The sequence below is a fragment of the Lissotriton vulgaris genome, chromosome 10 (assembly GCF_964263255.1).
Source record: "Lissotriton vulgaris chromosome 10, aLisVul1.2, whole genome shotgun sequence".
Taxonomy (NCBI): Eukaryota; Metazoa; Chordata; class Amphibia; order Caudata; family Salamandridae; genus Lissotriton; species Lissotriton vulgaris.
In genome coordinates this window covers 1072567529-1072594421 of record NC_141698.1, presented here as the reverse complement: position 1 = coordinate 1072594421, position 26893 = coordinate 1072567529, and the positions used below count along the sequence as shown (strand labels likewise).

General features: G+C 47.2%; 1 protein-coding gene across 4 annotated transcripts in view; it reads right to left on the bottom strand.

Annotated features, from left to right (window-relative positions):
• The window catches only part of TOP2B (DNA topoisomerase II beta), a 683650-nt gene that overhangs the window by 212442 nt on the left and 444315 nt on the right, over nucleotides 1-26893 (bottom strand). For all 4 annotated transcript variants that reach the window (XM_086942134.1, XM_086942133.1, XM_086942135.1 and 1 more), the window contains exon 21: nucleotides 20430-20661. In XM_086942134.1, coding sequence (XP_086798260.1) covers nucleotides 20430-20661 — 232 coding nt within the window. The remainder of the gene's footprint in view (nucleotides 1-20429; nucleotides 20662-26893) is intronic.

The following is a 26893-nucleotide window of genomic DNA, read 5'->3' as shown; positions in this document are numbered from 1 at the left end:
CCAGCCAGGGGTGGCATAATACATGCTGCAGCCCCTGGCAGCCCTGGGTACACCTATGCCCTGAGTTACAGGGTCTGATAAGGTGGCCCAGTACCAATTGGAAATGTACCTAGGGTACATGGAATCCATTTTAAAGAGAGAGCAGTAGGCCTGGGGTCCTGATTGGCAGGGTCCCAGGTCGACTATGTCCAAAACCAGCTAAAACACAGGGCAAAAAGTTGGGGGCAACCATAGTCAGGATGTACCTTCCTACATGAGCGCTCAGAGGAAATGTTATCGCCGGGGAAAGTCCAGTGAGGTCAGAGGGTGCTGTCCTGAGAATGTACTCAGCCACTCATCGGCGTGCGCGAGGCAGCACGTGACCAGGACACTAATCGTCATTAAGGCCCAAGCATTTGTGGCTTGAGAGTGCACGCGCTGCTGGAGCCGGTGTCTGTCCAACTACAGACCACCAAGAGGCCGTGGGAAGGGGCTGGGGTGCGAACGGCCGGGACAAGGAAGCACCCGACACACTACGTGCACTCGTTCTTAGGCAATGGCATGCACAACTGGATATTCAACATGAAACTAAAGTTACATCCTCAGAAACATGAATTTCTCCTCCTCTCATTGAGGGACAGGAACTTCCCGTTGAAAAGTCTGGTGAACTCAGTGGCACCAGCCAACTAAAACTCTTGGCTTCAAACTCCATGAACTAAGCCATGTTGATTTACAGATCAAAGGGATGGCCGGAAACGGCAGATTTCATCTAAAACGTATCCAAAAGGCGAAACAGAAAGCAGGGTAACCTGACCCAGGAGGGGGGAGGAGGGAGGAGAAATGCGTCTCGGCCGGAGCAGGGGGCGGAGCAGGGAGAGCGGGCTTTGAAATGTACTTCACACGGCCGGCCGGTCGTGAAACTGAAAGCATGGCCGGCCGGCCGTGAAAGCCTTTGATGCCGCAGGGGGTGGAGCGGCACCAGCTGGGAGAGTAGGCAAGGCAGGCGGCTGGGGGCATGTGCACGCGCTTTTAAGCTCAATGCGCATGCGCATTGAGCTTAAATTTCTCGTGCACTGCAAGGAATCGCCACGATTCCTTGCAAGTTGGGGATAAAGAGTGGATAAGCCACCATAGTCTCGCTTGCTCGATGCGCATGCGCATCGACAGGCGAGACCTAAAAATGAATTGGTCATCTGTAACTAAACAAGTGCTCATGTAAAGCGCCGATACCCGGTTTCTTAGGTCTAGTTTCTGCTATATAAAACTAAAAAATATAATAGGGTGCACTATACCGCAGGTGAGGGTCTATCTGAATGAGCAGATATGGCCCTACAACATTGGGGTCCATTCCTTAATAATTTAAGTGCCAGGGAAGCCATAGAGAGTACATGGGCTGGAAACTCAGCATCTCGAGTTCTACAGCACCATGAAGGCTTCACTGAACTAGAGTGTTTGGTACCAGACTACTACTTTCCATAAATCCACACTGTGGGATTTATTGTACTATGTACCCAGAAGGCCCCTCTGAGGTGCCCCCTGAAAACCTACCAACCCTGGTGTGGTCTCTGACCGGCTGTAGGCAGTCGGCCACCAGCAGACATGTTTCTGGACCCCTGGGTAGAGACGCCCTGCTCTCAGACCAGAAGCCATGCACATCCTGGGCAGAGGAGTCATACCTCCTTCCCAAGGATGGGCCAGTGCTTGAAGAGGTAAGCTTCAAAGGCCTGCCACCTTTGTTAAGCATCCCCCATTCGCCGCTGCTAGCAGCGGATGGCAGCCCCTGGTTAACTCACCCCCCACACACTGAGCGAGAATAGGTGTGCCCACCTCGGTCAACCCCACTCGTAAGGTAGGCGAGACGAAGCACATCCTTCAGTCCCTGCAATCATAGGTCTATGTCCCTTCCCACGGAAGGGCGCATAATAGAGGGTGTGAAACACAACAAGGGCACCCAATCGAGTCAGCACAGGACCTCGGGGAAAATACGAGTGAAAGCAACAGTGGTCCTATGCAAGGAGGAATGTAGTCAAGGGATAAATATAGACACAATGGAAACTATATTGTAAATTACAATATAGTTTCCATTGTGTCTATATTTATCCCTTGACTACATTCCTCCTTACAAAGGACCACTGTTGCTTTCACTAATAGAGGGTGTAGTCACCCCTGGTGAGATGCCCATTGGCCCTACCTGCTACTCACCTAAAACACTGCTAAATCTAGCATTTAGGTTGCCCCCAGACCTAGAAACTAGATATGCGACAACCTAAGAAGCAAGAAGACGACCCATCAAAGAAGACTGAAGACGACTGCTTTTCCTCCAGCCCTTACCGGCGTGTATCCAGCTTCAGCGAACCTGCGACCACTGAAAACCCTGGGACGACTGCTTCCTTTGAAAAAGACTTTAATCTTCTGTGGACAGCAGACCTGTCTAAGAAGAAATAAACTCCAAGGACCCGGATGGAGGCAAATCCATGTCTCCTGTCCCCTCTGCACCAGATGCCGGTATCCCAAGTGAGTGGCTCACCTGTGCAGTGAAGTCTACTAAGCGGTCCTCAACTAGTGTCCAGTGTTGGCTGACATCTCCTGTTCTCCAAGGCGGCATCTGCAGTGAAAATCCAGAGGTTCTCCCGAATGGCTCCAGTAAGAAGTCTCCGAAGTCGAAAGGCACCCCTGTACCTGAATTCCCTGGGCCTTGGTGAGCTGAACAAACAGTGCCCCTATGACCCCCACTTCTACTTATCTCTACTGTCATTAGTCGCACTCCTGCAACCTCCGCTTCAACGCCTGCAGCCCCTTTGTCAAAAGTAGTAACTCCATCGAAAAGCAGTAGGCGCCCAACGCTGATTTTGCACCCTGCACCAAGCCGCCCCTGTGCCGCTGGTAGTGCAAGTTTGGCGCTGCTTTGTGCAACGCCCTCCCCACTGCTGTGCTAACCCCCAAAGCTTGGCCTCTGTAAACTATCTACTTACTTGCAAGCAGTGTGGCTCCAGGCACCGCAAGTCTCCGATAAGCATTGTAACAACCACCTATTTCGACCTCTGCACATGGCCATCTCAGTGCCGTTTTGGTACTCACCTAACCCTTGCTGACTTTTTGTGCAGAAGACTGGGATTGTAAGTGCATTACTTACCTGTTTAACCGTAACAGTTTCCCGATAGGATAACACTAAACTGCAGTGAAAGGTTTTTAAGTGTCGATTTTTCAAAGTGAAATTTTTTTTTACTTAAAAACATACTTACCCTATTGCGAAGATCTTGGTCTTACACTACAAAGTATAATTTTCTAAAATTGGTCTGGCTCTTCTTCTTGATTCACGTGTCCATTATTGGTCAATGCCGTGCAAGAAATGTCTTACGCTCCTCTGTGTTAGGCCTAAGGCTGCTTACCCACACTACCATTAAGAGAGCACTTTTGGTTTTACCACCGGGACTCTGTGTACAGTATACCCACCTGGAATACCATATACAGAACTAGCTTCCTATACCCTTGTAGGGGATTGTTAGATTTGGGGGTCTCTAGTTGGCACAGGTAGGTATTTGAGACAAATTGGAACCCTTGCCTCTAGTCAGGGTAAATGATTACACTCCTAAAATAACCCTTGCTCACCCCCTTGGTAGCTTGACACGAGCAGACAAGCTTATCTCAGAGGCAGTGTGTAAAGCAGGGGTCTCCAACCTTTTCTGTAGTGAGAGCTACTTCTGAGCAATGAAAATCATTGTGAGCTACTGAAGGCTAAGCAACTCGCGCATTTTTTCGATAGACCCCCCTACGCCCAGTGTCATTCACGTTAAGCCTAATTTCTTCAGAGCCCTTACTGTGGTTTGAAAAAAAGGGGCCACACTCCCTCTTTTAAAGCTACAGACAGCTGCAGGTTGTGCTACCTGAAGCAAAAGCTTGTCTTGCTTGGTAGCATTCCTGAAAAGTGTAACAAAATACTGCAGGATACAAGCCTATGACCTGCTTTTGTGATCCTTAATCCGAATTGTTCACACTTCACACACTGCAAGAGTTAAACCTGAACATATATTTCTTACCAAATGTGAATTATTGAAGTCTAGCTTAGATGTGCAGTCACTTGTTTTCAAAAAAGACTCCTTTTATTATGAACAATCTCAATTATTTCCACTTCACCACATACTCTTTTTTTTTATTACAGTTTTGAAATGTCCCATCCTGTTTCAGATTTCAATAATTTTTAACTAGTTTGATTCATTATGATTAGGGGTTTTATTCATACTATGTGAGGAATTAAAATTGATTTTTCTTTATGCAGAATACATGTTTTTCAACATAATACATGGCCTAATCAAGTGGAAGATTAACTGAGTTTGTGGAAAAAAATACAATTACAACACTCACAGATGTTCTGGGTCTGGGGCCAATAGGAAGATTTCCAGATCTATATGTGGCTATTCTGTTTAGGCAGGTGGGTACACTCCCCTAGCTTTCTTCGCAAACAAGATAACTTCGGAGATAAATGCTATTTATATGGAGTAAAAGAGTCTGAAACACTACTTTATTTTAATGATTAGCAGTTTCACACGATTATTTTTTGTTGAGAAAGCATTTAATGTGCAAGTAAAATCCACCTTATCAATGCAGCTAGGCAGGCCAGAGGCTCAGAATGCATCTGTAAAACAATGCATTTTAAAACAACTTTGGGACCCAATTCTTCATGTAAGTGTGTAAAACACCTGTTCTTATTGAACTGCTTTTATTGAATGAAGAGTAAGACTTGCTATTTTCTGGGTTATATTGGTGCCGGAGCACTCTTAACAGAAAAGCTATGTTCTCAAGAGGCAGTTAAACTCCCAATTGAGGATTATTTGCAGTAATGGTAGTGTGCTGCTGCTGGGTTAAATAGTGAAAACACACATCACTATCACTGAATATTAAATTTAAACACATCTATAATTTGGACGAGCTTGCCTGTGCTCTCTCAATGACTTGTTCAAAGAGGGTATGAAAGAGTTGAAACTAGTTCAGAAATTCAAAGCTGTTCTAAATAGTGGAGCAATTTACATTTGTCTTAGGAGTGCAGATGGGGAGAGCTTTCTTTATGTTGTGCCTTCAGTAAAGGAAACTGACACTTTACAAAACCCTGCTTATCTGGATGTAAAACCCAGAGTTGGAAAGCGGGAAAAAAATTAATTAGCAATTGTGTCTGTTAGCCGTGATTTTGGCTGCTTCCAAGCTATCAGGCAGTGTTGCTGAAGGCTTCCGTTGGGCCTCTTTCGCGCTTAAATCCCCAGAAATGTATTTAGCTTAGTGATAATATATTTAGTATTGGTAGTTCAGGAGCAGATCGAGCAAGACTGGCGGGCGCAGACTTTTTATATATTAAAGACAAGACCCAGTCCTTCAATCACCTGTGGCATAAGAGCGGCTGAAGTATGTTTACAGTACAGACGGCGCACTTTGCAGCTCCATGCCGGAGAACAGAGCATTATGAGGTTAAAGACCAGGCCAGTGCTTACCCATTGATGCGCAGCTCCAATATAATTTGCCTGCAGAAAAAAAGCAGGTGGTGCGGGTTCATAGCAGTTCGATACTGCTAGCTGCTAGCACCACCTGCTTTCCCAGGACATGCTGCGCCGCTCCGGCCCACATGCTGCTTTGCACCGTCACATGTCGTGCAGGATGAAAAGCGCGGTGCCAGGCAGTGAAAGGCAGGTGGTGTGGAGGCTGAGTTCTGCAACAGCGTCATCATCTTTGGTCTGCCCCGCCCCATCTAAGCTCGGTTAGGCCAATCTGAGCTGTTGGGTTTGGTGAAGGCAGGCAACGGCTGTGAAAAAAGGCCTAAAAGAAATAAACGAGCATGACCGGCTACAAAATGTAGATTCACGGCGCGAGCTACTCACAGGGGTCCAACGAGCTACCGGTAGCTCGCGATCGACCGGTTGGAGACCCTGGGTGTAAAGCATTTGTGACCACATACAGTAACCCAGTGACACTACAAATGGACACCACACAAAGTTTATATGAAAAATAAGTACTCTTTATATAGACTTATCACAAGATCATTAAGGAATTTGCTACTTACCAGTATGCATCTGTTCTTGGCATGTAGGGATGCGGACATTCATATCTTGTGCATAGAACGCCGCCTAGTGTTGGGTCCGGATCTTGGAAGAGTCTTCGAAGTATCACGAGATAGGTGACTCCTCCCTTGGACTACAGTGCGCATGGGCATCTTCTCCATCCTCAGATTGTTTTTCGCCACTGTGGCAGAGATGGAGATAGTAAAGTAAGAGATGGCCATGCCAGAGATAATGCTGCAGCTGCTACAGGCACCAGGGAGGAGGGCGGGCGATATGAATGTCAGCAGCCCTACATGCCAAGAACAGATGCATACTGGTAAGTAGCATATTCCGTTCGAGGCATGTGGGCTGCTGAATTCATATCTTGTGCATAGACTGTATATCAGTATCTCCTCTAGCGGTGGCTACCTGTGCCAGCTGCAGTAGTTTGGAAAAGAGTTTTGAGGACAGCCTGGCCTACAGCAGCTTGCTGTTTTGCTTGCACGTCTACACAGTAGTGTTTTGTGAAAGTGTGTATGGTGGTCCATGTGGCTGCCTTACAGATATCTTCAAGAGGAATATTTCCTAGGAAAGCCATGGATGCCCCCATTTTTCTTGTGGAGTGTGCTCTTGGGGGGGGACGGTTAAAGTGCGTTTTGCCTTTTGATAGCATATTTGAATGCATTTAACTATCCATCTGGCTATTCCTGATTTTGAAATTGGATTCCCTTTGTGTTGTGGTGCAAAAGCAACAAACAGTTGTTTTGTCTTCCTAAAGGATTTAGTTCTGTCCACCTAATAAAGTAGAGCTCTCTTCACGTCTAATGTGTGCAGGGCTCTTTCAGCTATGACTGGATTTTGAAAGAACACTGGCAGTTCTATTGATTGGTTGATATGGAAATTGGATACAACTTTAGGCATGAATTTAGGGTATGTTCTAAGAATCACCCTGTTGGCATGTACCTGCATGAAAGGTTCTTGGATTGTTGGTGCTTGTAATTCGCTCACTCTTCTGAGTGAGGTGATAGCAACCAAGAAAGTAACCTTCCACGTTAAGAATTGTAATTCGCATGAATGTAGAGGTTCCAAAGGAGGGCCCTTGAGTCTGGTAAGCACTCTATTTAGATTACAGACTGGTGAAGGGGGGTGCCTAGGAGGTATCGCCCTTTTTAAACCCTCCATGAAAGCTTTGATTGCTGGTACTCTTAACAGTGAAAGGTGTTGCCTGTTTTAAAGGTATGCTGCTATAGCAGCGAGGTGTAGTCGTATTGAAGAGTATGCTAAGTTACATCTTTGTAGATGCAGCAGGTAACATATTATGTTTTGTATTGAAGCGTCTAAGGGGTTGATTTGATTATTGTTGCAGTAAATAACAAATCTCTTCCATTTAGCTGCATAGCACGCTCGTGTGGTTGGCCTTCTTGCCTCCCTAATGATGTTCATGCAATCTGGGGGCAAGTTAAGGTATCCAAACTCTAAGACCTCAGGAGCCAGATCGCTAGGTTCATTTGATTGGGATCTGGGTGTCTGATTTCTCCATGGTTCTGAGTTAGAAGATGAGGTGGGAGGCACAGTCTTTGATGAGGAACTACTGAGAGTTCTAGGAACGTTGTGTACCACGGTTGTCTCGCCCATGTGGGAGCAACTAGGATTAGTGTGAGGGAGTGTTGCCGCAGTTTGCGTGTCACCAGCAGGATCAGCGGTGCTGGGGGAAAAGCGTACACAAATCTGCATGACCATTTCATCCATATCGCATTGCCCTGTGACAATGGATGTGGGAACCTGGCGGCAAAGTACTGGCATTTCGAGTTTTGTTGCGAACAGGTCTATTTCTGGCAGGCCCCACTCCTCGAAGAATGGCTGGAGAACCTTGGGGTGAATCTCCCATTTGTGTAGTTGTTGGCTGTGCCTGCTGACTGAGCAGGTCGGCAACCTGACTGTCCTTCCCTGGAAGGTGTTCTGCTAGGAGAAAAATGTTTTTTGGAATCGCCCACTTTCATATGCTTTGTGCCAGATTGGACAGCTGTGAAGAGTGCGTTCCTCCTTATTTCTGGATATAGTGCATTGCAGTCATGTTGTTCGTCCGGATCAACACCGTCTTGCTGTACAAGTATGTCTGAAATGCTTTTAGGGCTAGGAATATTGCTAGCAATTCCAGTTGGTTGATATGCAGCTTTTTTAGTTTGTTTGTCCAGAGCCCTTGTACTGTGTATTGAAGGAGATGGGTTCCCCAGCCCGTTAGTGATGCGTCCGCTGTCAGTACTAGTTGTGGAACCGGCTCTTGGAACAGTCGCCCCTTGGAAAGGTTTTGTGGGTTCCACCACTGCAGAGAGTTGTGAGTGCGACTGTTTACCAACACTAGGTCTTTTAGTTGTCCTTGAGCCTGGTTCCATTGCCGTGCTAGGCATTCCTGTAATGGGCACATTTGAAGTCTGGCATGGGGGACAATGAATATGCAGGAGGCCATCATGCCGATGAGCTGCATGAAGACTTGAGCTGGCAGAGAGTGTTTTGGCAGGAATTTGCGAATGAGTGTCTGCATACTGGCTATCCTTGCTGAGTTTGGATATGCCTTTGCCCCTGAGGTGTCTATAGTGGCTCCTAGGTACCGCTGTTTGTGGGACGGTTGCACATGTGATTTTGCGTAGTTGATTGAAAAGCCTAGGCTGTGTAGCAACTGTATTGTTTGAGACGTGTGTGCTGCACACTGTTGGTACGATTTTGCTTGTATCAGCCAATCGTCCAGATAAGGGTACACATGGACGTGTTGCCTTCTGAACATTTTGTAAACACTCTTGGAGCCGGGGTAACCTCGAAGGGCAAAACCTTGAATATGTAGTGTTGACCTTCTATTGTGAACCTGAGGTATTTTCTGTGGGCTGGATGGATGGGTATGTGAAAATACACTTCTTTGAGGTCTAGGGTTGCTAGGAAATCTCCTTGTTGAAGCAACTGGAGCACTTGTTGTAATGTGATCATATGAAAGTGCTCCGATAGTATGTATTGACTTAGGGGTCTGAGGTCCAATATTGGTTTGAGGGAACCATCCTTCTTGGGAATAAGGAAGTATAGGGAGTACATTCCTGTCCCTTGCTGTTGGAAAGGGACTTGTTGTATGGCCCCCTCTTCTAGCATGCAGTTCACCTCCTATTGTAGCAGGGTGAGGTGTTCCTTGGACATTGGACGATGTCTGGGTGGTATGTTTGGTGGTGTGGAAGTCAGTTCTAGGCAATAGCCAGACTGGATAATTTCTCTCACCCACCTGTCTGTGGTAATTGCGTTCCAGACAGGCAGGAACTGTTGGAGTCTGCCTCCGACCGGTGTTGGGTGGTCTGGAGGAAGCGTAAAGAAGTCACTGTTTTGTGGCCGTGGAGGCTCTGGTGTTATTGCCTCCGCATCCTCTTCTCTTATTGTTGTTTCCCCTGTAACCTCCTCTGTTTGTGTTCTTGTTGAAGGAACCTTGTGTGTTACTTTTGTATGAGGCAGATGTTTGTGAGGTATTTCCTCGTGCAGTTGCTCTGTATGAGGAGCGACGAAAGGAGCCTCTATGTTGCTGAAATTGCAATGCCCCCATTGATTTTGCGGTCTCTGTGTCCTTTTTCATTTTATCCAAAATGGTGTCGACAGCAGGACCAAATAGAAAATCCTGATTCACAGGCTGGTTAAGAATGGTGGATTGCATCTCATTTTTAAAACCAGAAATACGCAGCCATGCATGCGTAGTAGGACGCTAGTGTTGACTGACCTAGCTGCCGTGTCTGCTGCGTCAAGCGTGCATTTGATGGAGGCGTTTGTTATGAATTTTCCCTCTTGTATAAGATCCTGGGCTTGTACTTTGAAAGGCTCAGGTAGGTGTTGCATTAGGCTTTCAAACTGATCATAATGCACCCTGTCGTAACGAGCCAGTAGGGCTTGTGTTTTAGCAATCCTCCATGAGTTGGAGGCTTGTGCTGCTACCCTTTTGCCTGATGCCTCTAGTATGTTTGACTCCTTGTCGGGGGGAGGTGCTTCCCCAGTGGTTTTGGAGTTGGCTCTTTTCCGTTTTTTGGCCACTACCAGGGAGTCTAGTGATAACTGCCCACTGATGTAGGTAGGGTCTGTAGGAGCTGCCCTATATTTCTTTTCTATTCTGGGGTTGACTACCCGTGACCTGGCTGTATCCTTAAATATGTCCGGTGCATGTTTCAGAACTCCCTTTAACATGGGAAGTGTTTTGACACATTTTTCTGATGTAGGGAAGGTGTCAAACAAGAAGTCTTCCTCAACAGGGTCGTTATGCATATCTACGTTGTGGAATTGTGCAGCCCTGTCTATAAGTTGACTAAAGACTATGGTGTCATCAGTAGGTGACGGCTTAGTAGGATAAGAGGGTATATCAGGGATGGGATGGGATGGGTGTTGTAAGGGTCTGTTGGCTCTTCCCATGGTTCCTCTTGTGGTTCAGGATCTTGTGGGAAGTCATATTGAGGCTGTGGCTCATCCCCTGTGTTACCTTCATTGTCCCCATGGTGAGAAGGAGAATAAAGAGTAGGGAATAAATGGTGTAGTAGGCATGATGGGTTGAAAAGGAATGAAGGGTCTAGAGGGAGAAGTCCCAAAGTCCTTTTTCTTTAATGGAATAGGGGACTGAGGTTCAAAATCCAAAGGCCTCTTTTTTCTATGCAGGATGGTAACTTTACCAGTCTCTGGGTTAATGTATATCTTTGCCTGGTCGTCAGAGGGATCTGGGTGGAAGAGTTCTTCCTCTACAGTCCTGGATTGAGTGTTAGATCTTGGTTATTCGACGACTTTTGGATTAGTAACAGATTTTTTAGGCTCCGGGCCTTTTTTCGGGTCGACCGGAACTTTCGGTTCAACACGTTTTTTGTGCTCCGTAGGTTTCTTTGGAGAAGTGTCCTTTTCCAAGTCTATGTTCTTTTGCTGATCGACTGGTGACTTTGGTTTTTTTGGATGCGTGTTCTTTTCCGAGTCGATGGTATTCTTAGGATCGGCTGGTGTTTTTGGATCCGGTGTCTTCGGGTCGACAGGCTTTTCCGGCCTTGGCGCGGGTTTCGGTACGGAACCCTTTGCCGGATCGACGGATTTTGGAATAGTAGGAATGTTCGGGTCGGCGACCTTTTTTGGTTCGGCGCCCTTTGGTTGTGTGCCTTTGTTCGGTTCGACAACCTGTCTTGGGTCGACAATTTTTGGCTGGGCGGCCTTCTTGGGGTCGAAAGTCTTTTTTGGCTCGACGCTCTTTGGCTGTACGGCCTTTTTCGGATCGACGCCTTTCAGGTCGACCACCTTTTTTGGCTCTGGAAACTTCTTTGGAACGATGGTACAGGGCCCTGGGGTCTCAGAAGGTTTCGGTTTCGGAGCAGAGCCGGATGGCGGAGCTTGCAAAACATTTTTCTGATCTTGGCTAAGGCCTTTTGGCGATGCCTTGACCAGAGCCTTTGGTAACTGGGTAGTTGGTGTCGGGGGCAGGGTACTCACGATTTGCCCCGGTGGGATGTCGTCATCGGAGTCCGAGTAGTCCTCGACGATGACGATTTCTAGGTCCAAGTCTGGAGCTTCCTGTAAATCCTGGTCATCATTGAAGATGTTGTCTGGTTCCGGTGCCTGTTGCTGCATTTCTTGCCTAGCGGCCCGTCAGTTTTGAATAGTTTTCTTCAATCGAAAGTGGGCTCAGGCTGAACAGGTTTCTTCCTTATGGTCTGGGGAAAGGCACTTGTTGCATACTAAGTGCTTATCAGTATGTGGGAACTTGGGAGTGGCATTGTGGGCACCTTTTAAACGGGCTGCTTTCCATCGACGGTCGACTCACGTGGCGTCGAAAAAGCCCAACGGCCCGTGTCGACGACAGATTCGAGATGGAAGGCTGGATCAAGTAGAGAGGTACCGAGCGAGAATACCGTCGAATCGAAGGCCTTTTGGCCTTTAGAAAAGTTTCGTTTTTGATTCCACAGTTGGAGTATAGGAGTTAGCATCCGAATCCAATGGCGGAAAAAAACAATCTGAGGATAGAGAAGATGCCCATGCGCACTGTAGTCCAAGGGAGGAGTCACCTATCTCGTGATACTTCGAAGACTCTTCCAAGATCCGGACCCAACACTAGGCGGCGTTCTATGCACAAGATATAAATTCAGCAGCCCACATGCCTCGAACACAACAAAAACCCACAATACTATACTTTAAGAATGGTAGTTGTGAGAAAGTGCCATCTTTTCTTGCCTTGGTATGCCCCCCACGTTTTTTTCTGAACTGCTGATGTGCTTTGACTGAGTGTGCCCTTGGTCCCTTACAATCAGGTACCCAGGCCCTTTTTTCCTTCGCTAAAAAGAAAAGCTATGTTGAAACAAAATACCCAATTGGCATCTCTGGCCACCTGTCATCCCCTAGTAAATGATACCCTGGGTACCCAGGGCATGGTGACAAGAGAATACCCGGGAGGGCTGCCACACTTATTGTTCCACCCTCAGGGGCCTTGTACCCTGGCACCCACACACTGCCTTTGCAGGCTGAGTGCCTAAGTGCAGAACTAAGACAAGAGTCGACATGGCACACACCCCTGTGTGCCATGCCCACAGACCCACTGCCCTGGCATACTTAAGTCACCCCTCTAGCTGGGTGCCCTATGCCAGAGGTGAGGGCACAGGTGCAGGAGCCCTGTGCCCCTACAGTACCCAGGGCCGTTCCTGGGCACTGTAAGTGCAGTGATGTCATTTAAGAGTATATTGTGCTGGGAGGTTGTCATTACGAACTCCACAGCACCATAATGGCTACACTGAAGACTGACAAGTTTGGTACCAAACTTCTCAGCACATTAAACCTGCACTGATGCCAGTGTGGGATTTAATGTCAAATGCAGGAGAGGGCATCTTACAGATGCCCTCCAAAACCAGAACCTACAATCCACGTTTGGGCCGAGTGGCTGCAGAGGCTGCCACACAGCAGACATGTGCCTAGACACCGGGGTGGAGAGCCCCCCGCTCTACTGGGTCTGCAACAATGCAGATCCTGGGCGAGGTGCTAGGTCTCCTTCCCCAGGATGGTCAGGGGGAAGCTTCAAAGGCATACCGCCTCCGAGAGCTTCTTCAGACCATTTGCTGTACTTAGCAACTGGCCCCCCACCAGTTCTACCCCCACTCTGGCGGGAAGACTGGCTGGAAAAACTACGTCAGGAAGGAGGGCGTGTCAACCTTTGCCAACTCCACCCCTCAGGGGGAGGAGGCGAGGTGAAGCACAACCCCGGGCCCCGGCCATCTTGTAGATGGGGAGCCCTGCCCAATCCCAGCTAGGCTACTGCCCCCCTCCCACAGGAGAGAAGCAGGATAGGGGTTTACTCACCCAAGGACAGGACCTCATTGGTCCCTGCCCTTGCCCTACCTGTAACGCCCCTAAATTTAGTATTGAGGGGCTCCCTGAACCTTCCTTCCTTAGATCCCGATATCAAAAAGAAGAAAGAAGATCAAGAAGAAGACCCGCCGCTCAGCAGATAACAGGACAGCAACAACTGACTTGGCCCCAGCCCTACCGGCCTGTTGATCCTGGAACCTGCTCCTGCCTAATCCTGGCGACCTCCGCGGACAGCAACCTTGGGACACCCAGAGGACCTGCCTGCCTTGACCCTCTCGAAGATTGGAACTCCCATCAGCAGAGGCTCTGCTGCAACAACTCACCTGGTGCCCACCAGGAAGCTCCGGACCAGCCCACTCTGCACCAGCCGAGCCCGGGCCGGGCCAACCCGAACCAAGACTACGAGGACGTCCCCACGGCGACTGGGACCTGAAGTCCAGTGCCAAAAGACCCTCCTCGACGAACCAGCCAACACCTGCACACTCAGAACTGGGGGCAACCCCAACCAGCCGAGGGTAAGCTTTTCCGACACCCAAAGACACCCCTGCACTTAGCGCCCTACAGCCCCCTGTGCCTCCCTTTGGGGTAGCTACCTGTGCTCCAAGATCCCAACTTACCTCTCGAAGTGTTGGTCGCCCCTGGACAGTCTCCGTCCCCGAGCCTGCAGCCTTTGTTCCCTCTTCAGGATCCTCATTGGATAACATTGAGCGCCCGACGGCTCAAAAGCACCCTGCACCCAGCCGCCCGGTTGCCGCTAGCTGTGACCCCTTTGTCCTATCCTACTTCCCCCCTTGCCATGACAAGGAGTCCAGCTCCCATAGCCGCGTGGTCTGCTAGCCAGCAGCCACCAACCAAAGGCTCCCTTTCCCTTATTGGATATCATTGGGCCTACCTCTACACCCGGACGCCCCTGTGGCGTTGGGATTGAACTAACTGTACTTACCTGATCCTGGGGGACCCCTGAGTCTATACTCAGAACCTTAACTTCACCAACCAAATACTCACCTGGAAACCTGGAATTCACTTATCTGCCATTAGATAACATGACCCATTTTGATTAGAAAATCTTCTAAATGTGAAGTTTTGAAAACTGAAAATATTCCTATAAAATCAGCCAAAATCCGAATTACGAAGAACTCACCTGTGATCAGGAGAGGAGTCAGTACTGTACCTCTCGGCCCAGTACTGAACCGTAAAAGTAATCCCTAGCGGGTTTACTAGTAATCTATATTTTCTCCATAGGAACCCATTGACTGCTTTTCTATTACATTTCTTCTGTCTACTTTTGAAAACTGCAAATATTCTTTAAAAATCATACAAAATACTGAAAAGCAATTACCTACCTGTTTTGAGTGAAGCTCCCAGTGCTGGCCCTAGGACACCAGTGCTGGGTTACAAAAGTAACACGATTGTACTTTACCTGCAACCTGAATTTCCTCCCATTGAGTAACATTGTCAGATTTACATTGAAAAGTTTCTAAATGTGAACTTTTAAAACAGCTTTATATTCATGAAAATTCACTTCAGTAACTAAAACGTTTTTGCTAATCTGGTTTCAGCTTAGACCCCAGGACTGAATCTAGAATCTAGTCCTGGAACTAGCAAAGTAATCCATAAAGTAATCAACTGTACTTATATGTAGAAAACCCATTGAGCTCAATGCTAAAGTATGTTTTAAGTTTGTGCTGCTTACTACCAATACTGTAATCATTGTGTTTACGAACCTTATTGCTCCTTTGCCAAGTACTTACATGAAAGTACTCATAATCAGAAAAGTATATTTTTACAACTGTTGGTTCTAAAAATAAAACAACTATATCTGTGGATATAAAAACAATTGCCCTGAAGTTCAGTCCCTGAGTGTGGGAAACTTTTTGCTGACTCAGTGTGTACAACAGATGCTTAACACTGTTCTCTGGTACTGCCTTACTGCTCAACCAAGTTACCACTTAGGAGAGTAAGGTCAGTTCTGACTAACCTCGGCTATACCTCTGGGGTTGGTGGACTCTATACACACTGTACTTCATTCTAGTCCAGTATATATAGAGCCACTTTTTCACAGTAGTTTTAGCTTAGTTCAGATCTTAAGATGCGACACTTTGCGTCAATGTACCTTACGATGCGTTGCGCTTCCACAACAAGTAACATTGCAGAGATAGAAATGCGGTAAAGTTCTAGTGCAAAGAAATAAGACGTCAAGATCTTCCAGATGCGGCACGCTTCTCCGAGGATGCAAGGAGGTTCGGTTAGATGTGTCAGCTTCAGCGGCGACACCCTTGTTTAGAGATGCGACGGCAACAGCCTTGGCTGCGGCACTCTTCTCAGACGTTGCGAGAGGCTTCCGCACAATGCGACCGCTACAGCTCCGACATCCAAGATGCAACGGCAGCAGCTCAGACGGCGGCGCGCTTCTCCGGGGATGCAAGGCGCTTTTCTCAATGCGGTACAATATAACAGCTACAGCGCCAATATCCAAGATGCGATGGCAGCAACATGCTTCTTCGTTGCGAGAGACTTCTCCTGATGCGGTGCAATACGACAGCTACATCGGCGACACCCTCCCTTGGAGTTGCGACTGCAGCAGCGACGGCGGCTCGATTCCTCTTCGTTGCGAGACTCTTCTCCTGATGCGGTGCAATACGACAGCTACAGCGGCGACACCCTCCTTTAGAGTTGCGACGGCCGCACCAGTGACGACGACACGCTGCTTCTTCTTGAGTCACGCTTCTAGCTCCTTGCGACACTCAGTCCCTCAGAAGGCCCAACACAGCAGCAGGCACTTTCAAAGAACTCTGGGGAGCTGGGGTTTGAAGTCTGATTTACCTGAGACTTCAGCAGGAGGCAAGCTCTTTTCCCAGCCCTTGCAGATCCTTCACAAGTTGAAAATAAAGTACACAAAGTTCCTATCTCCTTCCTTTGGCAGTCAGGCAACCACTGCAGGCCCATCCCCCAAAAGCACTTCAGCTTAGGGATAGTCTCTCCTCAGTTTCTTCAGGTTCCTCTCCTCAGAAAAGGTTTCTTCTTATAGTCCAAAAGTGATCTAACTTCTTGGGCTCAGGGTCCCAATATTTATACCACAAAATCCTTTGTCCTCGGAGGGGAGAGGGGCCTTTACCCAGTCCAATACAGTTCTGGTGCACTCTGTTTACAGGACTCCTTCTTTCCTTTCACTGTGCAGGACAGAAATATCAGCCGCACCCCAGGAATTGGAGCCAGCATTGTGGAAGGCAGGCACAGCCCTATTCAAGGTTCAGGTGCAACTCCTCCCACCCATCTAGATGCAGATCTCTCTATTCACCACTGGGCTGACTCATTCTGTCTCCTGGAATTCCCCAGCCCTGTCACTCACAAACTCCAGACAAGGAATACACAACCTAGCAGAGGCAGGCTTGAAAGGTTAGGCAAGAAAATACCTACTTTCTAAAAGTGGTATTTTCAAACACAGAATGTTAAAACCAACTTTACTAAAAGATATTTTATCATTCTGAGATCAGGCATCCTAAACTCGAATTTCCACCATGTTCCCCGAGTCAGTTAGGATGATAAGAATGTATTAATCTAACTGCCCATTCTGACCTATGGAGAACAGGTAGCCTTGCAATAGTGAAAAACGAAAATGGCTGTAATTCACTATTAGGACATGCCACACACATCAAGGCATGTCCTACCTTATACTTACAATGCACCCTGCCCTTGGGCCTACCATAGGGGTGTCGGATATGAAGAAAAGGGAAGGTTTAGGGACTGGCAAGTGGGTGCACTTGCCCAGTCAGCATGGCAGTACCAGACTGCACGCAGGCTCTGCAATGACAGACCACAGACAAACTTTACAAGGCTGCTTCTTAGGGTGGCACAACCAGTGCTGCAAGCCCACCAGCTGCACTTGGTTTACAAGCCCTGGGCACTCCTGGTGCACTGTACTAGGGTCTGACAGGTAAACCAAACCAGTCAATCATGGAACCACTGATCAATCTATGTTCGACCATTGGCTGAGGTCGCCAGGAGAGGGGGGCTGTCACTTGAATCCTACGCCGACGACACCCAGCTGGTGGTGGCCCTGAGAGATGGAAATGGGATGAGCGCAGAGAACTTCAAACAATGCCTCATTGACATCACCACTTGGATGACCTCTAACTATTTACAGCTTAATGCTGGTAAAACTGAGGTTTTGTTGGTAGGCAAATAAGCAAGTACCTGGGACTCCAAATGGTGGCCTGAAGCTCTTGGCAATCTACCAGATCCCAAAAACCACGTAAAAAAACCTCGGAGTTTGGATTGACTCTGCCTTGAATTATACCCAACAGACAAAAAAGGTAGCAGCCACCTGCTTTGGGATTTTGCGAAATCTCAGGCCAATCCTAAAGTTCTTTGACCCAAAAACCCGACAGATAGTGGTTCAGTCTGCCATCTTGTCTCGGTTGGACTACGCGAGTTCCTTGCTCCTTGGAGCAAATCTAGCGGAGAAAACAAGGCTGCAACGCGTCCAAAATGCGGCAGCCAGAGCGCTGATTGGTATCCCCCGACACCAGTCAGTGGCAAGCACCTTAATTAAACTGCACTGGCTCCCGGTGGAGAAGAGGATCCACTTCAAGACCTTATGCATGGCGTTTAAAATTTTGAAAACTGCATCACCGCCCATGCTTACTCCCCTTCTATCACCTTACTTACCCAGACGCACCCTCCGCTCAGAAGGCCAGAATCTAGCAAATGTCCCCCGCATTAAGCTAGCCCGGATGGGAGGTCGCTCCTTCCGTTATCTTGCGGCCAAACTTTGGAATGCATTACCTCCCCCGATCCGTGGCCTGAACGATCTTCTATCTTTTAGAAAGGCACTGAAAACCCACCTCTTCGGCTAAGCTGGTATTGTTATGTTCATTACAAGTTCCATCTGCAGCTACACCTTTGTCTTTACAGCGCCGGGACGCCACTTTGCTGGGGCAGCCGAGCGCTATATAAGCTCTTTTAACATAACATAACATACATTAATTTACAGTAGGGAGCAGTTGCACTGTGGCACTGGACAACAGTGGCACAGTGCTCAAAGAATCTAACACCAGCAAAAACACATGAGGCAACAGCAAAAATGGAAGGGAGATGCACGCCAATGGTGCCAGGTCTAACAGGGATAGAGGTCTCACTGGGGAAGATGGAAGTCTCCAGAAACATGGATACAATTGTAAATAGCATTCTAGTTGGTGACAGTGGCAGAGGCTGTAAGGGTTCTTGAAAAGCATTCTCAAATGGTAATATAGCTCTGAAAGTTTTTTTGTCTCCACCCAGGGTGTGACCAATTTGGGGGGTGTGGGTTCATTGAATACCTTCTTCCCATGGTAATAATGCTAGGCAAAATTAGCAAGAACTAGGTTGTCTTTTGTGCAGGGAGGAGTATCTAATAGAAAGCATGCCTATGTTTGCTCCTCTTGTAGTTGAACCCTATATGTATCATATTCCCCCTTACTGAAAGCATTACAGAATGAAAGGTAGTTGGGTAGTGAAATCCTAGATGGGTAGGAGTCAAAACCTTCCTCATATGAGTCCGTATCAAGATTCTACTAAATGTCCTACTCACATAAGGTCTTAGATATGGGGTCTTCATATTGTTCAAATCCCTCATGGTTCTGGCGTTAGAGATGCCTCCGACTGACCCTCTGTCTCAGTTGTTTCAGCAGTTGACTGAGTGAATTTGAAATCCCTTGAGGGATTTGTCGAAGATTTTCTTATTTTGCTGCAATGTCACCATTTTGGCTAAGAGTTTACATTTCTTTGGAAGTCGAGAACACACTGTTCATTGGCATTCATCAAGTACATCTTCCTTTCCAGAGTTGAATGGCCTTTTCGGCTCCCCCATTGCATTTTTGAGTCAAGTCAAGGGTTGATTGTCACTCAGCAGATTCTATTTTTCTTCAATTGGTGAGGCTCTCGAGGTTTTTGTTTTTCCTACGACTGCCTAGTGCTTCGGCGTCAAGGGTGATTTCAGGGACAGAGTCTGAAACGAGCAGCTCGACCACACTGCAATCTTGTGGTCTCATGGGTATGTGGTTTCTTTTAGGCTTCTAGCACTTGTCCTTCAAGGGTATTTTCTTTGCCTTCAGAGACTAAAGGGACACAAACATTTACCATCCCTTAAATGTACATTCTCTAACCATACAGTGGAATCCCAACAGAAAAACCTGTATTTTCTGCAGTTTTCTACAGCTATTTCCCTTTTTCTCTCGCTCTTCGATGTCTCTGTCCATTGTTGACAATATTAGTGTCTTCCTCAGATTCTTTGCTATCTTCAACTATAAGCTGTGGACTCTCGCTTCCGAACCGAATGGCAGAAAAAATAATGAGAAGATATCAAACAGGCATTGAAGCTCTGTCAATACAAGTCTGACATCATAGGGGGAAAACTAAAACCTGCCCACTGGTCTATGCCCAAAATGTAACAATTTCCAGCCCCAGACTCTGAATAGCAGAGCTCTATGTATACTTCACCACAGGACCAATGCTGACAGGCTCTTTGTGTGGTTGTTTGCCCCTCAGTGACTTCACCTTTTTTTCTATTCTACCCCCATGTCTCCACACACTTTTGTATGCAGCTGATCTGTTTTCCCATGTGAAAGAAGAATACAGTTTATTTCCCCTCGTTTCTACCGACGGCATTGTTTATTCCTTTTTTTGGCCCCCATGCTGCTTCGTTCTTTACTGGGGGAGGGGGTGCACACTGCCATGCCCCTGCTACTTTTTTTCTATACGCCCCCAAACCAATGACCCCTCTTGCACCACAACGAATTTGACCAACCTGCGTCTTCTACATTGTGTTTTTAACGTGTGGCACTGCAGGTGGCGAAATATCTGTCTGCAGGGAGATTATGCTGTGAAGAATGCATAGCTGTGGCGGAATAGGGCACAACGTGTGAATTCAGGAATGATTTGCGCAGCCAAATATAATTTGATTCATAAAACTGTACTATCATTAACTTAGGCAAATCATAAGTTCATCCAATCACAACCCTCCAACAAGAAAACGTGCATTTTCAGCCAGGTGAATAGACAGGAAAATACATGAGATCAGGTGCATGTAGACTGCACCACAAAGTCGGTTACCATAGGATGAGGGTCCAGGCCTTCCAGCATTCGTCGGACATTATTTACAATCTCTCTGGTGTCGTAGTTTGGAATTTTACAGGCCCATCCTGTACCAATGCCCTCTGCACCATTGATCAAAACCATCGGAATGATGGGAATGTACCACTCTGGCTCGACACGTTGATTGTCATCATACAGGAACTTCAATAGGTTATCGTCCATCGGAGGGAAAAGCAACCGAGCTAGAGTGCTAACAGGAAAGAGAAAAAGAACCAAGTCCTCATTCAAAAGACACAAAAAAAGGGTGACAAGTAACAACAATTTTCCTAACTAGAGATCTTCCTCAGTTATGTTGGTATTGTGAATGATGTTGAAAAGCACACATGCTATGTCAGAAAACTTCAAAACACTTTTTTCTCCCATTTTAAAAAAGCAATTTGTTTCATCACTGAAAAAACTTTTACTTTCTTCAGCCAATTATTTCTTTAAAGTAAAATTTAGGGTTGCTCCTTTTGCTTTATCTAGCCTGCCTTATGTTTTCCTGCAGTGAATTTGACACTTTGCAAGTCCATAGGATGAGACCCTATTTTATTACTGTGCTCTGTTCAGAGGAGATAGGCTCACGTGATAAGTCTTCCTAAGTGACAACTGCGTAAAAGGGTCTAGTGCCCCCTCAGAACAAGACTACGAGGGAACTGGAATTTGTGGCAGTGAGTCTAGGTCAGGATAAAGGGTTTTTACTAACTCGTCTCCTCCTCTGCTGAGATTTCCACATCCAGTCCCCATAAATGAGATCCTGTGCCTATTCCTCTTCCTCTGTAAGGGCTGTGAAAACAGAATGTGTTCTCAACTGTTGGAAATGAATAGTTTCTTACCTGTCGGTGTAGTTTTGCAGCTTGAAGATCTTTCTGGATTCACTAAGCTGTGCATTATTCCGCAGTCTAGTGGTTGGGTCCGGAATCGTAGTCTTCTCTTTTTTTTTCGTCGCCCAGGTGGGCGTCGACGTCCCACCTTTTGGTGTCCTTTCTATGACGTCGGCCCACTTCCTGCAGAAGCTCCCACCTTTGGGCGCCATCTTCGGATCCTTTTTTCTTGTTTTTGTGTTGTGTTGTGTTGTGTTCATGAATCCTTTGGCAAGGTTTTCAACTTTTTCCCTTAAAGTAAATTAACTCCCACTTTGTCTTTTAAGGTGTTTGTTTGTATATTGTCCTTGTATATCCACCTTCTCCTGCCTCACCTTTCTGGCGGAGGTGGGTGGGTTCGCTAGTGAATTCAGAAAGATCTTCAAGCTGCAAAACTACACCGACAGGTAAGAAACTAATCGTTTTGCAGCATGAATCTTTCTGGATTCACTATGCTGAGCATAGACTTTGTAGCGGTTTGTTAGGTTTGTGGCGGCTGGGTGGAAGATGAGCATTGGTTGTTGAATATATGTTGAAGCACTTTTTGTCCTACTTGCCCTTCCTTGTTCATTTGTATATCCACGCAGTAGTGCTTAATGAACATGTGCACTGAAGCCCATGTTGCCTCCAGGCATATGTCTTGAATGGGTATGTTAGCCAGGAAGGCTATTTTTGCTCTTTTTTTCCTGGTTGAGTGGGCTTGTTCGCCCTGTGTTAGTTCTTGACCTGCTGGTTTGTGGCAGAATTGTATCATTTGTGTGATCCATCATGCGATGGTGACCTTAGTTACTGGTCTACCCAGGAAACTGCTTGCAAAGGACACAAAGAACTGCTTTGTTTTCCTGTGCTCTTTAGTTCTTTCCATGTAATGCATTACTACCCTTCTAGTGCCCACTGTGTGCAGTGCCCTCTCTGCACTTGTGGATGGTTTCTGAAAGAAGCTTGGTGCCTGTACTGTCGGGTTCATGTGAATTCTTGACAGCACCTTAGGCATAAAGTATGGGTCCGTTCTCATCACCACCCTGTCATTGTGTATTTGGATGCAAGTTTCTTGTAGCGTTAGTGCTTGAAGCTCGCTTACCCTGCGTAGCGAGGTGATTGCCACTAGAAAGGCTGTCTTCATTGTGAGCATTTATAGTGAGGCCTTATGGATGGGTTCAAAAGGCGCCTTCATAAGCTCTGTTAGGACTAAATTAAGGTTCCATGCCGGTGGTGGCATCCTCTTTGGTGCTGCGATCCTTTTAGCCCCTTCCAGGAATCTTTTTACTACTTGTGATGTAAAGAAGCTCTTTCCTGTCTCTTCTTGTGTAGGCTACTATCGCTGCTAGGTGTACTCTCAGCGAGATGGAACTTAGATTAGATTTTAGCAGGTGTGTTAAATATTTTAGCACCGTTGATTCCTTAGTCATTTTTTTGAGTAGTTTTACCTTGGTGGACCATGGTGTGAATCTTTTCCATTTTGCCACATAGCACCATCGTGTGGTAGGTCTCCTTGTCTCTCGTAGCACCCGTAGTATGCTCTCCGACAGTTTCAGGTGTGCAAACTATGTTTTCAGGAGCCATGCCGCTAGGCAGAGGCTCTCTGGCTCTGTGTGGGGTACCTCTCCGTCTTGCATGGAGAGTTAGTCCTTCCTTTTCTCAAACTTGTGAGGTGGTCCCTGCTCCATTTCCACTATTTGCGAGAACCATGACTGTCTGGCCCACTGTGGTGCCACCAGAATCAGCATCATGTTGAGGTTTCTGCATTTGCCGAGTACCCTGTGCATCAGTGGTATCAGGGGAAAAGCATAGGCAAAATGTTTCGACCAGCTTACCCATAGGGCATTCCCCTGGGATTGCTCCCCTGGTTGCCTGGATGCGAAGTATCAGCATTTTGCATTCTGGTGTGTTGCAAATAAGTCTATTGTTAGTGTCCCCCACTTCTTGAATAGCCTTTGTGTTTCTTGTGCATTGAGCTCCCACTCGTGGGATGCCAATGTCGGTCTGCTGAGCAAGTCTGCCTCCACGTTGTCCTTTCCTGGTAGGTGAATAGCTAGGAGGTCTATCTTGAGTGGGATGGCCCATTTCCATATGTCCTGTGCTAGGTTGGATAGTGCGACTGATTGTGTTCCTCCATGTTTGTTGATGTAGAACATTGTTGTGGTGTTGTCGGTTTGTATCAGCATTCTGCCCACACAGTTGTTTCTAGAAGGCTTTTAGTGCGAGGAACACAGTCTTCAGTTCCAGATAGTTGATGTGTTTGAACGCATCTGATGGGGGCCACAGGCCCGCACCTTGAGTTGGTTCATGTGTGCTCCCAATCCCTTCTGGGATGAGTCTGTGGTGATGGTCAATGTTGGGTTTTGTGGTGTCAGAGGTTTCCCCTTTGTTATGTTCTCCTTGTTCCACCACGCCATCTCCTCTTGCATGCGTTACAACCACTAGATCTTCCAAACTCCCCGTAGCTTGTGACCATTGTTGTAGCAGCCATTCCTAGAATGGTCTCATGTGGAGCCGTATATTGGGAACTAGGTGTATGCAGGACGACATCATCCCCATGATCTTGTTCGCTGTCCTCACTGTCAGAGCTCGCCCCTTCTGGTACTGACGTGTCTCCGTCAGCAGGGCAAGTGTTCTCTTGTTGCTGGGGAACACTTTGCTCTGTATGGTGTTGATCAGTGCGCCTAGGAAGATCTTCACTTGTTCTGGTTCCATTGAGGATTTCCCCCAGTGTATTGAGAATCCCAGTTCTGTTAGTGTCTCTGTAAACCGCTGTGCATATACTTTGCATTGTTTGTAGGAACTTGCTTTTATTAGCCAGTCATCGAGGTAGGGGTATACATGAATCCCTTCCCTCCTTAGGTGCGCTGCCACGGCTGCGAGGCACTTGGTGAAGACCCCTGGTGCGGATTTTAGTCCGAAGGCCAGGGCAGTGAACTGGTAGTGTGCTTTGCCGATGGCAAATCTCAGTAGATGTTTGTGCTGCCTGTTCATGGGAATGTGTAGGTAGGCGTCTTTTAGGTCTATGGTGGACATAAAGTCTCTGTCCCTTATCTGAGATAGCACTTCTTGAAGAGATGTCATTTTGAATTTTTGTGTTTTTATGTATTGGTTCAGGAACCGTAGGTCCAAGATGGGTCTTAACGTTTCGTCCACCTTTGGTAAAAGGAAGTAGTTATAGTACACTCCTTTGCTTCTTTCTTTGAATGGTACTGTTTCTTTGGCATCTTTGTGGAGGAGTTCTTGTGCTTCCTCTATGAGTAGCGCTAGTTCTTTTTCGGAGCGTGCTTTCTTTTTTGGTTTCCTGTTTGGTGGTTTCTTTTCCAGTTCTATGCAGTATCCAAACTGTATTATGTTCAGTATTCATTTGTCTGTTATTTTCTTCCATTCCTGGAAGAAGTGTTTTAGTCTGCCTCCTACTGGTGTTACATGTTTGTTGATCTTTAGCCCGTGTAACCCTTTTTTCTTGCCTTTGTTGTGCCGCTCCCATAGAGGTGTCGTGGGGGTGGGCACGCATGGGGGTGCGGAGTCACTTTGAGGTGGGCTGCTGGCCCCCTCTTCTTGTTTGCCCTCAACCATTCGCCCTCCCGCGAAAGGACTGGCCCCGAGGCTGGTATTGCCAGGTTTGTTTCTGCTGGCCCTGCTGTGCTTGACTGTTGCCCTGGTAGTTCTGCTGGAATGTGTGATTGGACGTTCCCGGCTGGTTTCCCCCTCTTCCTTTTGGCTTCCGTGTCGGGGTGCCTCTTTCATTCCTCTGAATTGTAAGTTCCCCATGCAACCTTGCAGTTTCATTTTCTTTTTTCAGTTGGGTGAGTTTCTCATCCACTGGTGCTCCAAACAGGGTTTCTCAATTGAAGGGGGTGTTCAGAATGTTATTCTGTACTTCTGGCTTGAAGCCTGAAATCCTCAGCCAGGCATGCCTTCTTTCTGTGACCCCGATCATCATAAGCAATAATCAAAAATAGAATGGACACTGGTATCTACAAAACCTTTGGTTTGTATTCGAAAACCCTCATAGACATCCTGGTTTTATCGTTGCGGTGTATCTTTTATCCGCCCCCTCAGGAGTCATGGCATATTCATAGGGTAGTCGATTAACGTGCTGGATGCCTGCCTCACCCGAGGCTACCTCCGGTACAGGTAGAAGTGTCCAGAGATAATGGAAAAGGATAAAAATTGGGATAAAAATAGTGTCCCACCCAAGAGTTTATTTATTGGAAAAAAGAGGGGTAGGCACTATTGATAAAAGGAATTGCGATATGATGGTAATCGTGTTACTGGATTACCGCAGGTCTTGAAAAAAATGTATCATAAGCCTGCTGGATGTGTCTGCCGCATCCAGGGCTGATTTCAGGAATGAGTTAGCTATATTCTTGCATTCCTCCACCAAGTGCATTGCTCTCTGTTGGTATTGCTAAGGGAGGTGTTTGAGCAGCTGCCCAACCTCGTCCCAATGCTGGTACGTATGTCTGTTGATTAGGGCATTAGAGTTGGCAATGCGCCAGTGTACTGCTGCATTCCTCTCTATTTTACTTTCAGTGAGGCTATCCTCTTACTTTCTTTGTCTGGTTGTGGGCCTGAGTTTGTGGGAACGTTGGCCCTCTTTCTGGCTGTTGCTGCAATGATGGAGTCAGCTGTGACAGATCCCTGGATGTAGGGAGGGTCCTTAGAGGAGTGTTTGTATTTCTTCTCTGTCCTAGGTGTGAAAGACCTGCAGCTTGCTGGTTCCTTGAATACCTCCCTCCTCTGGTCCAGGACACTTGGTAGCATGGGGAAGAATCGACTCCTGGTTTGACTGGGGAGCAAGGTCTCAAAGAGGAAGCAGGCTTTTGGTTTTTCTTCCTCCAGTTTCACTCCATAAGCTGTTGCCGTGTTCCTGATGAAAATGTTGTAGATCCGAATGCCATCTGGCGGCGAAGGCCTCGAAGGATAAGTCTCCACGGCCTCTTCTGGGCTTTCGGTGTCTAGGTCCTGCCAATCCAGGTCCTGCTCCACGGAGGATGCAGAGTCCAAACTCGTGTGCTGGTCTTCCTCGCCTTAATCGTCATAGAATAGGCCCTCTTCCTTTTGGTGTTCTTGGGGCTCGGAAGTTTTCGGCGGCTCGTCGGCGTCGAACTTCTCCTCGTCCTCGACTGGATGGTGAACCTCTTTATCCGTTCATCAAATTCTCTTTTCCTTTGCAGGATGTTATCCATTTCGGCCTCGAGCCTTCTCTTTTTCCTTTCCATCTCGGCGGCCTGTTCGGCGTCGAGTGTTTCGGACAATCTCGTAGACATCGAATTCGAAGTAGCCTTCGGGTCCTTTTCCTTCAGCGTCGAGCGCTCCTTTTCGGGGACGTGCTTCGACGACCTAGGCTTTTCTTGTGTTCTCGCCATCTGGAAGTCCTTTTTGAAGGATGCGCTGGGCTGTTTGTCCCTAGATGCAGCTGCGACAGTCGAAATTTTCGGCGCCAGAGCTCCCTTCGTTGACTTAGACTCTGTTTTTCAAGAGTCTGACTCAGGCTTTCGAGAGTCTGTTGGGGTTTTAGGGGTAGACATCTCTCCTACCTTTTTTGTAGTCTTATCGGTCACTACAACCGTGAAGTCATCTGGTCCCTCGGCG